The sequence below is a fragment of the Suricata suricatta genome, chromosome 8 (assembly GCF_006229205.1).
Source record: "Suricata suricatta isolate VVHF042 chromosome 8, meerkat_22Aug2017_6uvM2_HiC, whole genome shotgun sequence".
Lineage (NCBI taxonomy): Eukaryota > Metazoa > Chordata > Mammalia > Carnivora > Herpestidae > Suricata > Suricata suricatta.
Genome location: NC_043707.1, coordinates 139,660,032 through 139,675,281, shown reverse-complemented (window position 1 = coordinate 139,675,281; position 15,250 = coordinate 139,660,032). Strand labels below are relative to the sequence as shown.

Here is a 15,250-nt window from a genome sequence, read left to right as displayed (position 1 = left end):
ATTTTGTGGGTTTTGAATCGGAGACCCAAGAGCTAGCAGAGGGGAGTGACAGAAGCAGTGGCAAGCTGACCCTCAGGGTGGACTGGCCGGTGGCCAGAGGCCAGGGCCTTGGAGGTTTGTTCTGGCTGTGCCCTGCCCAGAGGGGAAAGGCAGCGGCGGACCCGTCCACACTGGCAGAGCCCCGCACCCTCCGCCCGGGATGAGCCAGACCGATCTGAACAACCAGCCCCACGCCGGTCGGCGGGCCACGCGTCTGGGGCGCTCGGGGTCCTGGGAGGGATGGCCATCCCAGGGACACGGGGAGGCCGAGCGGGGCTGTGGGCTCCGGGTCTCTGCAGATGCCTCCGTGCCCGCCTGCGTCCATGCAGTGACTGGGCCCCGCGGGGCTCCGGAGATGGGCATTTCCGGCCCTGTTCAGAGGGCGTACGTGTGGGAAGGTCCCAGTGTGTCGCTGGACACGCAGAAGGGCTGCAGAGACAGCCGGCCGTGGAGGGACCAGCACATGGGCGGCGAAGAGCGAGGGTCTGGAATCAGGCCAGGGGTCCGCTCCCAGTTTTCCGCGCAGCCGGGCCCACGTCCAGGGGGCTCCTGGGCTCCTCAGGGCCTGGTTCCTTCATCTGCAAACAATACAGACAGCAGGCGTGTGTGGGGACCCGTGGGCTGATACCCCTGACCCAGCCCGGCAGAGCTCACGAACTTGTGGGTGCAGTAGAGGCCGGACCCCTGGAGCCCCACAGGCAGTGTTGTTCACGCCCACGGGAACCAGGAGGCAGTGGTGTCCAGAGGCCCAGTGGCCCGTCCGGCTCAGGGCTGCAGAGCCCGGGGCCACGCGCCCCTCACTGCCGCACACCTGCACCCCCAGCTTGGGGATCCATCCTCAGCACAGGGGGCGCCTGTCCTCTGCCCCGGTCCCAGCAGCTGGGTCCCACGGGCCTGAGCCCCCGTTCAGTCCCACTCAGCCTCCAGCCTCCGAGCCTGCATCCCAAGCGGGGTCTGCGGCCCAGGCGGGTGCTGAGGGGCAGTGGGTGGGGCCCGTGTGCAGGAGAGCCGTGGGGTCTGCGTGTGCACTGCCCTCACCTTTGCCCTTTCGCCCCAGGACCCTGTGGCCACTCAGCATGTCCCAGCGACACTCGGACAGCTCCTTGGACGAGAAGCTGCTGGAATACCGCTTCCACTCGGAGCTGCGGCTTGATGCCAAGGGGAACCCGGCGTCCGGGCTCCCGATAGTCCGGGGCACCCTGCAGGTCAGGGACAATGAAGGCTTCCAGCTCGATACCTCTGCGCCTGCACCCATGTCCCCCAAGGACGAGGAGCCCCGGGCTGTTGTCCTGAGCACGCAGAGCCCCGTGGCCCTCAAGATGGGCACCCAGCAGCTGATCCCCAGGAGCCTGGCCGTGCTGAGCAAGACCAAGACCCCGGCGCGCCACCAGAGCTTCGGGGCGGCCATGCTCAGCAAGGAGGCTGCCCGCCGGGACCCCCGGCTCCTCCCGACTCCCAGCTTCTCCCTGGACGACATGGACGTGGACGTGGGTCCCGGGGGGGCGCTCCGACGGAACCTGCGGAACCAATCCTACCGGGCGGCCATGCAGGGCCTGGAGGGGCGGGGCAGGGAGCGGGGGCCCCCCCAGCTCAGCCCCAAGCTCCAGGCTCTGGCTGAGGAGTCCAGCCAGCCTCCTGCTCGGTGCCCGGCCAAGAACAAGGTAGGGGGCCTGTCTGCCTGGACGTCGGGAGGGGTCCATGCCTCGGGGCTTGTAGGCATAGATGGAGCCACACCGTCACCGTCACCATCACCTTTCTCGTGGGGCTACTGTTCAGTGAGCACCCACTTCCTGCAGGCTGCTGACGCATATCCGGTTAGGTCTACGGGCAGGCTGTGGGCAGAGTGTGAGTGTGCCCATTTTATAGATGAGGCAGCCGAGGCTCAGAAAGTCGAGGGGTTCCCCCAGGACCCCGGGCTCTCTCTCTGAGCCCCGAGGGGAAGGACACATTTCAGTGCCGGCTCCACAGCAGCTCCTGGCTTGGGGGTCTGCCTGAGGGGCTCCTAGTCGGGGACTCGGGAGAGTGTGACCTCGCTGCATGCATGCCCTTCCCTCCCAGCCCGACGGCCACTCTGCCTCGGTGCCCTGGAGGGAACAGGCCAGGCACACGGTGGAGGGAAGGGTGCGCTGGCCCAGGGTCCCCCGTGCCCAGAGCTGATGTTCCGGGGGCCGTCACGTGGACTGTGAGCTTGACCACGGCCTGGGGTGAAGCCAAGCTCACCCATGGGAGCATGAGCACAGGGGAGCACCCTGGCCATTGGCAGATGCCCATGGCCTTGGAGGTGGGGCACAGCCCCTGCCCGGGACCCAGGAGCTGCCTCCGGACCTGGGCACCCTGCAGCCACCCAGCCCAGCCTGCTGCCGCTTCCGTCAGATGTTTCCTGAGTTCCCGCACACCCAGTGCTGGGGTACCGAGGGCAGCCCCGTTGGTGGCCCCCGAGTGAGCTCCCAGGGCCACGAGGGGGCAGGCGTGCACAGGGGTGCTCAGGTCTGGGCTGGGGGAGGGGGGTGCCGGTGGAGCACAGAGGAGGGGCTCCCTGGAACTCAGGGCAGGGGCAGGGAGGTGGTCCAGAGGAATAAAGTAGAGGGTGAACACCGGGCAGGTGCCCAGACCCAGAGGCAGAGGGTGGGGGGGCTCTGGGGCTGGGGGAGAGCGGGGCACAATGGGGAGGAGCAGCCCCATACTGTCCAGAGCCACGAGGGGAGGTTTTGGGCCCCAGCTCGTTGGAGAAACCTGCCCTCCCTTTCCTGGGGCCAACACAGCTTCAAGGTCAGGAAAAACCATGTCCCGGCCAAGAGGGCAGGCTCTGCAGGCAGCTGGGGGGCCAGGAGTGCGGGCCCCCCCGAAGGCCCTGCCCGCCCCCCTGTCTCTGCACTCCTGCTGGCCGCTGCTGGGAGCTGGACGCTAACCCACCAGCCTCTGCCCCCCACTGCCGCCCCGCGGGGCCCTGGCTCCCACCCCTGTGCCTTCAGAGCCCCGCCAGCCACCCCGGTCCCGCCTTGCCTGGGCTTCTCTTCAGACCCGGTTGGGACACCTCGCTGTCCTGAGCGCCACTCTGGATTAGTTCAGCCCCGCCCGCCAGCCCTCCGGGGTCTGCCTGGCGCTCAGCCCCCCTGCCGGGCCTGCTCCGGGTCCCCAGTCCACCCTGCCCCGCGTGCGCCGGCCTCTGCCTGCTGCGGTCTTCGTGGAGCTGACATTGAGCACCTTCTCCGCGCCCGGCAGAGCCCACCTCGCGCTGAGCGTGGCTGCACCTCGGGCGCTACGGGGTCTCTGGGCCCCCAGGGTGGGGGCCTGGCTCCAGACTCACCCCCGCCCCTCCTCCCCACTGACTGCTGTCTCTGTCTTGTTTGCACAGAGGACCCTGGGGCGGAAACGTGCACACAAGGGCTCCTTCAAGGACGGTGAGTGTGGCCGAGGGAGGCGGCCCCAGGAGGCTGGTGTGGGCCGGGCGCAGCTGAGGCTGGCTTCACTGGGGCTGCTGGGGGGCGGGAGGAGGGGGGCGGCGCCGTGCAGGGAGAACATGCCGGACGGGGTCTCTCCAGGCCCTGGAGGTCCTGGTGTCCCTTCTGGTCATGTCGTCCTGACGCATCGAGGAAGTCCCTCCCGCACTGTCCCGGGGCAGGGAGGCCACAGCCCCCACAGTCAGCCCGGGAGATGTTTGTCAGACATGCACGTGTGTGCCAGGCCTGTGTGCATGGTGGGCCCAAGGCCAGCCAGAGGGTGCTGGCCCCGGGGTGTAGACACCTGTGCTGTGCACACTGCCCGCAGGGTGCAGGGAGCCCAGTGCCAGTGGCCCAGGAGGGCCCAGAGCAGTGCGCTCAGCCTGCTGAGGGGTGATGCCAATGGAACCCCACAGGGGAGTCGAGGGGGACAGGCCTGCCCAGCCAGCATGCAGCGCCCAGTGGACGTGAGGGGACAGGGTTCTTAGGGTGCCGGAAGGGCCCCCCCCCATGTGGACAGCCACAGGCCTGAAGCTGGGGAGGCGTCCAGATCCAGGTCTCCTGTAGCACGGAGAGGAGCCATGACACGGGGACGGGAGGGGGAGGCCTGCAGGGGTGGGTGGCCCCGAGCCAGGCTGCAGGGTGGGAGACCACACCCCAGGTCAGAGGACTCGAGACCAGGTGTCCGGGGCACTTGGCCCGGCCTGGGAGCAGCCCCCCACCCCGAAGGCGGCCCCTACGGCTCTCATTGGTCATCTCAGCCCTGGTCCGAAGGTGCCACATTCTGCACGGGGACGCCACCCCTGTCCTGGGCTCGGCCAGGCACAGCCATGGAGGGGAGCCTGCCCTGGGGGGCCCTGCGCTGTCTGACGCTCTCAGGGCCTCCTGGAGGGGAGGCCTCAGCCCGCAGCTTCCCCAGGGTACCCCGCTCTGAGCCCCCAGTCCCCCAGGTGACCCGCCGCCTCTCCCCAGACCCCGGCTTCTACCAGGAGATCCGCGAGCGGGGCCTCAACACCAACCATGAGTCTGACGATGACCTGCTCGACGAGGCGTCCGGCCGCGACGGGACCGGGAAGGCAGACGCCCCCATCGTGGTCAAGAGCTACCGGCCGGCGCAGATCACCTGGAGCCAGCTCCCGGAGGCAGGCCCGGGCTGGCGGGCGGCGCTCTGAGTCCACGCCCGCGGGTGGTCGGTGCCCCACAGCCAGTCAGCGTCCTCCCGGGAGGGGAGGAGGCTTCCAGAAGTACCCTCCTGCACCCAGCTTGCGGGGGGACCCCCTTACTTGTCCCTGAGAGCTGCCTTGCCCCCGGGGGCACTTGGGGGCTGGTCCCCAGGGAGGAGGAGCGCTTAGGGGCTGTGCCGTCAGCCCAGGTGTGACGAGCCTCCCTCGGGTGAGCCCTTGCCCTCCTGGGACTGACCTGCGGAGCTGTGGGCACAGGGACCCCCCTCCAAGGGCCCAGGAAGGTAGCAGGAGGGTCCAGGTGGGGAGATAGCAGGGGAGGGCGAGGGCCTGGCCTTGGCTTCAGCCCAGCTGTCTGCCGCCTCCTGGCTACCACCTCCCCTCCCCCATGTGCAGGGGGCTGGTCCCTGCCCTTCAGGGCTTCAGGGGGCTCCAGGGAGATCTCTTGCTAGGACAGAGGCCTTGGTGCTCTGAGCAAGTGTGTGGGGAGGTGGCTGCCGCTACCCCAGGAGGGCGGAGTCGTGAGGCATCCCCTGATGTCCTTGAGGGCCCAGGGACAGAGCTGCATGGCAGCCTGGGGGGCGGGGGGCAGCCTGGGGGGCATGTGTGGTCTCCTGGGATAGGCGGTCCAGGGCCATGCACCCTGGAAATGCTGCCAGAGGTTCTGATCCTGGCCACGCAAGCTCGGGGGATCTCAGCCAGGCCTCTGGGCTGGACGAGGGGGCAGGGGGTGGCGCTGGTGACGGCCTCTGCCCAGCCCAGAGGGGAGGAAGGCAAGAATCAGGCGGCCCTGGGTCCTGCAGGGGGGTCCCCCTGGGCCGTGGGGCAGCCTGGCCTGGCCGGCTCTGCAGAGCCACCACAGACATGCTGTGGCCGAATGGGTAACGCTTGAGCCAGGGCAGCGGGGCCCCCAGGTCTGAGAGGGATTGAAAGCCGGAATGCCTCCCCCTACCCCCCGGGCAGGACGCACCCCCACCTGGGTCAGGTGCATCTGAGTCATGGCCCTGGCCCAGCTGCCCTGGGTGGCTTTGTGCCTCTCCGTCCCCGGGACAGCCCACCGCCTCCTTCGGGTGTCTGCCGGCCATCCCCTCCAGATGCCCGTCCTGAGCTGCCCCAGGGCTCTCTGGAAGGGAGGACAGGCTTCCAGGATGCACAGCCTGTGACCCCCAGGCCTGTGTCCCCCTCAGGTGGTGGAGTCTGGCATCCTGGACAAGCTGCCTGCTGAGGAACGCAAGAGGCAGGAGGTAAGGGGCCGGCCGGGAGGGGCCACACAACACATGGGGACAGTGGTCATGGGGATGCCTCCTGGGCCAGGCCCCGAGGTGACGGCTGATGCCCATGGCGGGTAGCATCGCCCCTTCTTGGATGCGGGAGGGGGTCCTTGCCAGCCTCACCGCTCCTAGCTGCCCAGCCAGAGCGCATGCCCGGCTGTCGGGCCCTTGTCCCCACGGCCACGCTCACAGCCTTGCCCCGAGTCCGGCCTGCCCTGCACCCTGACCACACCCCCGAGGTGCGGGGTGGCCCGGCAGCCGCTGTCCCCTCCCACCAGGCCATCTTCGAGATCCTCACGTCCGAGTTCTCGTACCAGCACAGCCTGGGCGTCCTGGTGGCCGAGTTCCTGCGGTCCAGGGAGCTGCAGGCGACCATGACCCAGACGGAGCACCACCACCTCTTCTCCAACATCCTGGACGTCCTGAGCGCCAGCCAGAGGTGTGGCCGTGCCAGGCCCTCTTCGGGGTGGCAGCGGGACCTCGGCAGGGCAGGCGGGCTGGGGCACTGGGACCCTCCCTGTCTGTGACCTTGGGTGGAAGGTTCAGGGTAACTGCTGTCTGGCCAGGAAGGAACATGAGAACATCCTCAGGCCCCGAGGCCACCGACAGCTGGGCCCAGGGACAGGCTGAGCACCAGGCCCGCGGGCGCCCCAGCACCCCCGGCACCCTGTCCCTCGGATGTTTGAGAGGGTGGGGCTCCTCCCACAGCCCGCTGCCCTGCCAGTCGAGGGGCACATTCCCACCAGGACATCAGGGGCAGGCTGTGAATGACAAGGCAGGGGGATGCCCCCAGGGCAGAGCGGCCTTCGCTTGCAGCTCGGGTCATGTTCTGCCGGCTGGTGTCTGGTGCCTGGCCCAGGGCTCTGGTTGCAAAGCCCAGGGTGGAGGAGGGGCCAGGCGTGCAGCCGCAGGCCTGCACGGGCCTGTGCATAACTGTGTGTGTGCATCCGTGCACCCGAGTGTGTGTATGTGCTTGCACAGGTGTGTGTGCATGTGCACCGTCGCTGTCCTGGGGGGACAACCCACCTCCTCCCCAGTCGGGTCCTGGCAGCTCCCAGCCATTCACAGTGGCCTCCCTTGGGTCAGGGGCTGATGGCCGCCTTTCCCAGAACTTTCTTAGAAACCCTTGCAGTTGCTTATGGGAGGTGCTGAGCAGTGGGGCTGGCCCACACAGTCCTGACACACTGTCCCAGTCTGCCCAGGAGCTGTGGCTAACAGGCCCCGAGGGCAGAGGGTCGGGTGGGGGCCTGGAGAGCAGGGTCCTGAGGGACCCCTGTGCCAGAAGCTGGGGCCACATCCCCCTCCCTGAGACCCACAGTCGCCTGGCCAAGGGACACCAGAGCGAACCCCCATCTTCCGGGGGAGGGGGGCCTACAGGCTGGGGGAGCTGCCCATCCTCCCCCCAGGTGGTGCCCCCACCACAGGCCCCTTGGTGCCCTCACCGTGGAGGATCTGGGACCTCCTTCCCACCCCAGCCTTGTACCCCAATGCTGCCTCACTGTCACACTGCTGGATCCCCCCCAGGCAGGGTAAATGGTCAGCCTGGTCAGTCCCCGGTGAGGGGTATGGGCCACGGGAGAGGGGGAGGTCTGTGCTTGGGGACTCTGCTCCCTACGCCCCACAAGTCAGCAAGCTCTCTTCTCTCCCAGATGGGGCCCAGCTGAGCAGGGTTCAGAGTCAGATCTGGAGACACGCAGACGTTGGAGTAGCCGCGAGCCTGGGATTGGCTGATGGGTTTCAGGGGCGGGGCTTCTCGGGGAAGCACAGCTCTTGGGGTGGCTGCCCTGGGAGGGCCTGATGAGGTGATGGGACCTCCGGTCTGCACGGGATGTGCTGGAGGCCCCGGCCAGCCGCCTGGCACACCAGGCCCCAGACCAGCTGATGCAGGTCCAGCTGGCCTCCCATCCGTGGCCAAGGCCCAGAAGCTGATCTTAGAAGGGAGCCCCGGGCGGAAGCGGGACATGGAGGTCACCGCCGGGGAGTCCGCCCAGAGCCCTACCTGCACCCGGAGCTGGGCAGCTGGCCCGCCCCGCACCTGCAGTGCCCACTCCTGGGAGCTTGGCTGGGTTCCTGCCGCGCATGCGCGTGCTGTGCTGGCGGCCAGCCGGGCCTCACCCGCTCTCGCCCCTTCAGGTTCTTCCAGGCCCTGGAGCAGCGGCACAAGGCGCAGGTGTGCGTGGAGGACATCAGCGACATCCTGGAGGAGCACGCGGAGAAGCACTTCGGTCCCTACGTCGCCTACTGCTCCAACGAGGTGTACCAGCAGCGCGCCCTGCAGAGGCTGACGTGAGCCGGGCGGGGCGCGGGCGCGGGCCTGCGGGCCCCCTGCCTCCTGCCATGGCTGATGGTGAGCCCCGGTCTCTGTTGCAGGAGCAGCAACGCCGCCTTCCACGAGGCCCTGAGGGAGATCGAGAAGCGTCCTGCGTGCGGGGGCCTCCCCATGATCTCCTTCCTCATCCTCCCCATGCAGAGGGTGACGCGGCTGCCCCTCCTGACGGACGTGAGTACGCAGCGCGCCCGCAGGCTCTCTGCCAGAGCGGCTCCAGCACGCTGCAGGTGCTCGCCCGCATGCTGGAAGGTTCCCCAGGTCCGTTCTGGTGGAGGAGTGAGAACCAGTGTCGCCCGGGCCTCTGCTGTCTGTGGGCCCTGGGCCGCTGCCTGTTTCCAGGCTCCTCTGTCAGTGCAGCCTGGACGCCCGTCACTGTCCCTTCCGTTGGAACTCCAGAGAGCTCACTGGAGTGGCTCAGGCCCCCAGATGCCTGCTCAGACGGCCGGGGTATGTGTGTGTGCGTGTGAAGGGCACGCATGTGGGTGCACGTGTATGCACATGCTCGTGCACATGTAGGCACACGATACAGGCACAAGCATGTGCACATGCTCATACATGTGCAGGAGCACATGTGCATGTGCTTACAGGCATGTACGTGTGCATGCTCATACACACGCAGGTGGGTGTACACCTGTGCACACTTGTATGCCTGCAGCCGTGCACACAGCAGCAGCGTGTGGCTCACGCTCAGAGCGTCCTCTTTCCAAGCAGACGGGACAGCAGACCTCCCAGGTCCTCTGGGAAGTGTAGAAAGGCCATGGGGGCCTCCCCAGACTAGACCGAGACAGCCAAGGACTGGAAGGGGTGGGGTCCCAGGAGCGTGCTCTCTCCAGGCCCCACTCACCAGCCTGGCCCGGCAGAGCCATTTCGGGGCCCAGTGAGGTCTGGCGGGAGCCCTCGGGCCACTGACCGTCAGCCTCCCTGCGCCCCGTGTGGTGTGACGCTAGTCGAGGGGCCCCTGCCCACGCAGGTCCCTAAGCCTGGACAGCAAAAGTTCTCGGTGCCTCAGGTGCCGCATTCTCTCTGCAGACCCTCTGCCTCAAGAGTCAGGGCCATCCTGAGAGGTATGAGGCCGCCAGCCGCGCGCTCAAGGCCATTAGCAAGGTGAGGGGCTGGGGGGGGAGGAGGGGGCACCCAGACCAGGCCCAGGCCTGAATTCTGTCCCCCCAACCCCACCCAGCAGGGACGACCCTGAGGGCAAGACAGGGAGGGAGTGGAGCCTAAACATGACCAGTGAGCCCGTGGGGGCGGAGCTTAAACATGACCAGTGAGCCCATGGGGGCGGAGCTTAAACGACCAGGGAGCCCATGGGGGCGGAGCTTAAACATGACCAGTGAGCCCATGGGGGCGGAGCTTAAACCTGGCCCGTGAGCCCATGGGGGGGGGCAGCCATGGGGCAGGGGCAGGGCAACCAGGGCTCCCGACGCCCACAGCACAGCCTGCTCTCCCTGCGCCCCCCCCTGCAGTTGGTGAGACGGTGTAATGAGGGGGCCCACAAGATGGAGCGCACGGAGCAGATGTACACGTTGCACACACAGCTGGACTTCAGCAAGGTCAAGGTAGACGCTCACGCCGCTCCTCCCCCAGGTCCTCTGAGGTCAGGGGTCACAGCCTTTCTGTGCCGGGGCTGGAGGGAGGCCCCTGTGGGTACCCGGGCCACGGGGCCCAGGGCCTCAGCCTCCCCTGCACCTTCGTGACTCCCGCCCGCCGTGGTCACAGAGACTTAGCTTCTCGCCCTCCGGCCCGAGGCTCGGTGGGTCCACAGGGGTCTCTTGCCTGTTTCCCCACCCCAGGGCTACAGGCGGTGCACTGGGATCAGGGGGACGGGATGAGGCTTCCTCGTGAGGCCAGGATGGTCCCTCCATTCTGGGGAGGGGGCCGGGGCATCCTCAGGGCTGTCCCCAGCAGGCAGGGTTCGGACCTCTGATCCCCCACCATCCGCGGTGGATGGGCTGTTCAGCGGCTGCCCAGGCCCTGAGGTGACCCAGGCCGCTGGGCTCCCACTTCAAAGGAAGTGCCTCCCAGGGAGGGTGGCATCCAGCAGCCAGAGAGGAGTGGATGGACAGATGGACGCTCCCTACTGGGAACCGCACTGCAGGAGTCGCAGCCCAGAGAGAGGACAGGGGGGCCGAGCGGGATCTGGGGCCAGGACCTGGCATTCACAGCTGCCCCATTTGTGCCTGTCGGCCAGCTGAATAGCCCTTTGTTGGAGGCGAGGACACGTCTCACTGTCCTCCGTTCAGCCCGGGGAGGCCGGCCACCTAGTCCTCGGAGGCAGGGATCCGTGCCCCCCCACCCCCGGCCGTGGCACATCCTCGCCCACTCGCCCATCCCCGCCGCTGCCCCGACTCAGGCCCTGTCCCGCCCTGCCCTCCAGTCCCTGCCGCTGATCTCTGCCTCGCGCTGGCTGCTGAAACGCGGGGAGCTCTCCGTGGTGGAGGAGGCCGGGCTCTTCCGGAAACTGGCTAGCCGGCCCACCTGCTACCTGTTTATGTTCAACGATGTCCTGGTGGTCACCAAGAGGAGGAGGTGGGCCGCTGTGGGCACGGGCCACAGGGCACTGTGATGGGGACCAGGAGGGGGTGCTAGGCTACCTGGCTCTCTGATGGGGGCAGGGGCGGGGGCAAGCTACATGGTGTGCGAAGGGGACCAGGTGGGGCCTGGGGGGCCACCTGAGCCTCCTCCGACCTCAGAGCTGGGGGCACATGGTGGGGGCCCCTCCCAGGCTGGCCTGTCCACGGCCGGGCCCCCCTACATGTCCCCCACACGTGATGTGGGGTGGCCCAGGTCTCTCCCTGTGCCTGCAGACCCCGGTCTGCCCTTCCAAGCCACAGAGATGAGAAAACGCAGAGGCTCTTCTCCTTCGGGGGAGGGGGGCAGCTGTCAGGAGACCCCCCCGGGGCAGGGGACCCAGGCCACCCACTTTCCCCCCGGCAGCGAGGACAGCTTCCTGGTGCAGGACTACGCCCAGGTGGAGCACCTCCAGGTCCAGAAGATGGAGCCCTCCGACCCCTCCCTGCAGGGGGGCGGCGGTAGCCGCAGCTCCTCCGTGCCACACCCCTTCCAGGTGACGCTGCTGCACAACAGCGAGGGCCGCCAGGAGAGGATCCTGCTGTCCTCGGACTCCGCGTGAGTGGTGGGGGGGACTCCCAGGGGAAGCTGGGGACAGCCTTGTCCTCACAGAGCTCACGCTTCTGGGAGGGGCCACGTCAGCCACAGAATGAGCAGCTGGACTGCGGCTGTGTCTGGGGGGCCCCAACCAAGCAGGAAAACAAGACAGGGAGGGGAGCACCAGGTGGGGGCCTCTGACTGGCAGAGGCACCGCAGTGCAAAGGCCCTGGGGCAGGAGGCCTCTGCCAAGAAGGAGCCACAAGGCCAGTGGGGCTGGAGCACAAGTGCCAGTGGTGGGGGCGGTGAGGTCAGAGCAGACTGGGGTGGGGGGTTGGGCGGCACACAGGGATGTGCTGGCAGGGAGGGGGCTCCACGGCCAGTGGAGGCAGGGACGGTGGGCTTGGCGCCCGGCGACAGGGAACAGGGTGGCCCAGGTTGTGGGGGTGCAGCTGCTGCGTGTGACCCTGGGTGGGTTTGGCCTGCCCGGATAAAGCCTGCCTCCCGCCCCTCTTTCCTTGTGACTTCCCACACCCGGCCCCCCAGGGAACTGGTTGTGGGGGGTCACGCAAGGACTCCAGGACTGCGTGAACTTCACCACTGCGGGTCACAGCTCCAGGGCTGTGGGGGCACGCCTGAGGAACCTGTCCCTGCACTGGGGTTGGGCCTTGTGAAGCCGGAGGTCCCCAGGCGGGCGGGATTGGCCTCCAGGCCTCACCCCCGCTCTGTCCTGCCCCAGGAGCGACCGGGCCCGCTGGATCATGGCGCTCACACACGGGAAGCGGCGGGGCCCCGCCAACAAAGGAGGTGAGTGCTCGCTGCTCCCTGAACGGGGCTCGCGGCCCCTTCCCCGGCCCAGGGCAGGGGGGCGGCATGGAGCGAAGGGTATTGTCCGGCCTTCTGTCCGTGCCACCACCTGCCCCCACGGCGACCTGCCAGGGGACGCGTGTATCCGTCAGTGTGTGCACACCCAGCTCCGGCCCAGGGCAGCCTCGTCCGTGGGGGGAGAGGCCGCGGGCCTGTGTCTGGTGCCCGGTGCAGACGGAGCCGGCTGGCCGGCAGATCCCTCACCCTGGCTCCAGCCCTGCCCCTTAGAAGCCATGTGCCCCCTCCGCGAGGCAGGAGCAGGCTGTCTCGGGGCCCCTGGAGGGAAGCTGCCAGGTGTCCCCAGCCCAGGCCCCGCCCAGACCAGGCCACGGGGGGGGGGGGGGGGTGCTGGGAGGCGGAGCCCCGTCCTCCCAGGGACAGCTCCACTGACACCCCGCCTGCCCCGCAGACCTGCTCCAGGTAGAGATCACCAGGGCCTACCTGGCCAGGCAGGCGGACGAGATCAGCCTGCAGCAGGCGGACGTGGTCCTGGTTCTGGAGCAGGAGGACGGTGAGCGTGAGGGGGCCCGAGGGGGTGGGCAGGGAGCCCCGGGCCCAGGGTGCCACTCCGCCAGCCCCGCAAGGGTCCAGAGCACCCCGGTGTGGACAGTGCACCCTGAGCCTGGCCCCCTGGTCAGTCCCAGGATCAGAATCGGGTTCTTGGTCACTCCATGTCATAAGTGGGCAGAGGGTGGCTCTGCTACACCCAGGGGCCCCTGCACACGCCAGCTCGGGGCCTGTGCCGCTGTCTGGAGGGAGCACAGCCCCTGACACCAGCGTCCAGGCCGAGCTCCCGATGGAGGACCCGGAGCCTATGTGACGCGGAGCCGGGCCCCCTGGGCAGGAGCGGGCACTGGTCTGCTGTAAGGGAGGGGCCTAGGCCTGGTGCCTTCTGGACCAGCCGCCCAGAGGGCATCGCAGCCCCGCCCTGGTGCCCGGGCCCCGCCCTCACCCGCCCCACGTCTGTGTTCAGGATGGTTGTATGGCGAGAGACTGAGAGACGGGGAGACGGGCTGGTTCCCCGAGGACTTTGCCCAGTGCATCACCAGCCGCGTGGCCGTGGAGGGCAACGTGCGCAGGATGGAGCGGCTGCGTGTGGAGACGGGCGTGTAGCCTGCTGGCCCGCTCCCTGGCGGGGCCTGGCTGCCCACGGGTCTCCCCGAGCGCCGGTGACAGACACGTCCGGGGAGGAAGATCACACGCGCTGTCCAGCCCGGGGGCCACCTCCCCGCAGGCTCCCAGGGCCTCGCCAGCCTGACCCTGCACCTCCCACGCGTCCTGTGCACCCACAGCGCCACCGTGCAGGGCATGTGACTTGACACAGGACATGGGCCCAGCTCCCTCCCTCACCTCTCCTGCCCCCCACATGGGACAGGGGGCCAGTGTGTCCAGGGCAGCCCCCCTTTCTGAGGGGAGGTCCCCCTGGAGGGAGGTGGCTCTGTGGTGCCAGAGCTGAAATCCCCGCTGAAGTTTTCACAGACATTAAAGTATTTCTTTAACGCCTGCGTTTCCATGGGAGCCTGCGCCTCGGGGGAGGTCAGGGGGAGTCCCTGCAATGCTCCCAGGGTGCCACGGGCCAGGACGGGCTTCCCGTGTGTGGTCACCTGTGTCGGGTCCCGGAGGCCTGTTCGGCCCTCATTATTGGTCACCCCATGCTGGTCTGCGGCCTTGGCCTGACTGCCCACCTGGCACGTGGTAAGCAAAGCCAGCGGCTCCTGTCCCTGCCCCCAGGCACTTCCCAGCAGGGCTCAGCCTGGCTAGTGGGTCTGAGGGCTCTTCTGGGACGCCCCACCCGCCCCCACCTCCCTCGTGGCCCATCTGCTCCCCCAGGACCTGGACGTGCAGGTGGGGGAGATTCTCTGTCCACGTCCAGCACTCCCCTCGGCTTGGGGAGTACTGTCTTGGGGTGGGGGCTCCCCAGATCCCGCTGGAGCTCCGGTCTGAAAGCCAGGGGTGCGGCTCCCCACTCCCTGCCAGAGGCGGGTGATCGGGCATGCTTGCCTGTGCCTCTCCCAGCCCTGGGCCCGGCTGGGTGGGGAAGGGAGGTCAGGCCTGGGCCAGTTGGAGGGCTATGGTGCCCATGGGGTGGGGAGGGGTGAGCAGTGCCTCCCCCTGCCTCCAGGGTGACGTCCATGGCCGCAGGCAGTCGGAACGGCCAGGCCTAGGTCAAAGCCCAAGCAGGGCCTGCCATCCTAGACAGGGATTCTGCATGACAGGGACTATGGGCCCCGCAGCAGGGTCCTGGCACCGGAGTCAGCCCCTGGTAGCTCTTCCCACTAACTGCACAGGTGAAGATCTGGGACCTCGACTTTCCCACCTGTGAGTTGGGTTAACTTCCTGCTCTTTTACCAGAGCTGCCTTGCGGGCCAGCTGGCGGCCAAGACTGGGCATGTGCACATGCGTGTGCATCTGTGGGTGTGTGTCAGGCAGGGGTGGGGACAGCACTCTGCAGAAGCCCAGCTCCCGGAAGGAAGCCGGCCTGCTCGTTCTCCCTGCCTACCCCCCAGCTCCTTCGGGAGGGCAGGGCCTGTCGGCTGCCCATCCTCGCTGGGTGCCTGTCCAGTTACTGGAGCCAAGAGCGTTTGGAAAGCACTGAGACCACACCTCGATGTCCTCCCAAGCAAGGAGTAAGGTGCTCAGCCAGGACGAAGGGCATCCCGGAACCCTGGGGAGGGGCTGCCCCCCACCCCGGGCAGCTCAGGACAAGAACCCCTCAAAGTGGGATTAGGACAGGACCTCGACTGCTTGGAGACCTGGAGAGGCCCAGGTGGGTGCAGGGGTGGGGGTGAAGAGTGGAAGACCCAGGCTTCCCCCAGTGCCAGTGCCCACTCGAGACCCTCTGAGGGGCCTCTACTTAGTCTGGGGTTTCTCCTGGAGGGCAGGGCAGGCCAGCTGGTCCCGGGACCCTTGTCCCTCCCAGTCAGAGACCGCTCTGACCTGCCTTCTAGCCCAACTGGTCTCATAAGACTTCAATGACCTTTCCCCCGTGGCAGTGCCCAGCATTGCCACCCCCGC

The 15,250-nt window shown here is 68.1% G+C and overlaps 1 protein-coding gene across 1 annotated transcript; it reads left to right on the top strand.

Moving 5' to 3' along the window:
- The first annotated feature begins 1,094 nt into the window (after positions 1-1,094).
- On the top strand, positions 1,095-13,734 carry ARHGEF16 (Rho guanine nucleotide exchange factor 16). Its single transcript, XM_029949683.1, has 14 exons — positions 1,095-1,700; positions 3,395-3,440; positions 4,452-4,621; positions 5,848-5,904; positions 6,210-6,370; positions 8,065-8,217; positions 8,302-8,431; positions 9,290-9,364; positions 9,727-9,819; positions 10,638-10,789; positions 11,198-11,389; positions 12,108-12,175; positions 12,645-12,746; positions 13,209-13,734. Exons 1-14 carry the CDS (start codon positions 1,116-1,118, stop codon positions 13,346-13,348), a joined length of 2,124 nt encoding a protein of 707 aa, XP_029805543.1. The 5' UTR covers positions 1,095-1,115; the 3' UTR covers positions 13,349-13,734.
- Positions 13,735-15,250: the final 1,516 nt, after the last annotated feature.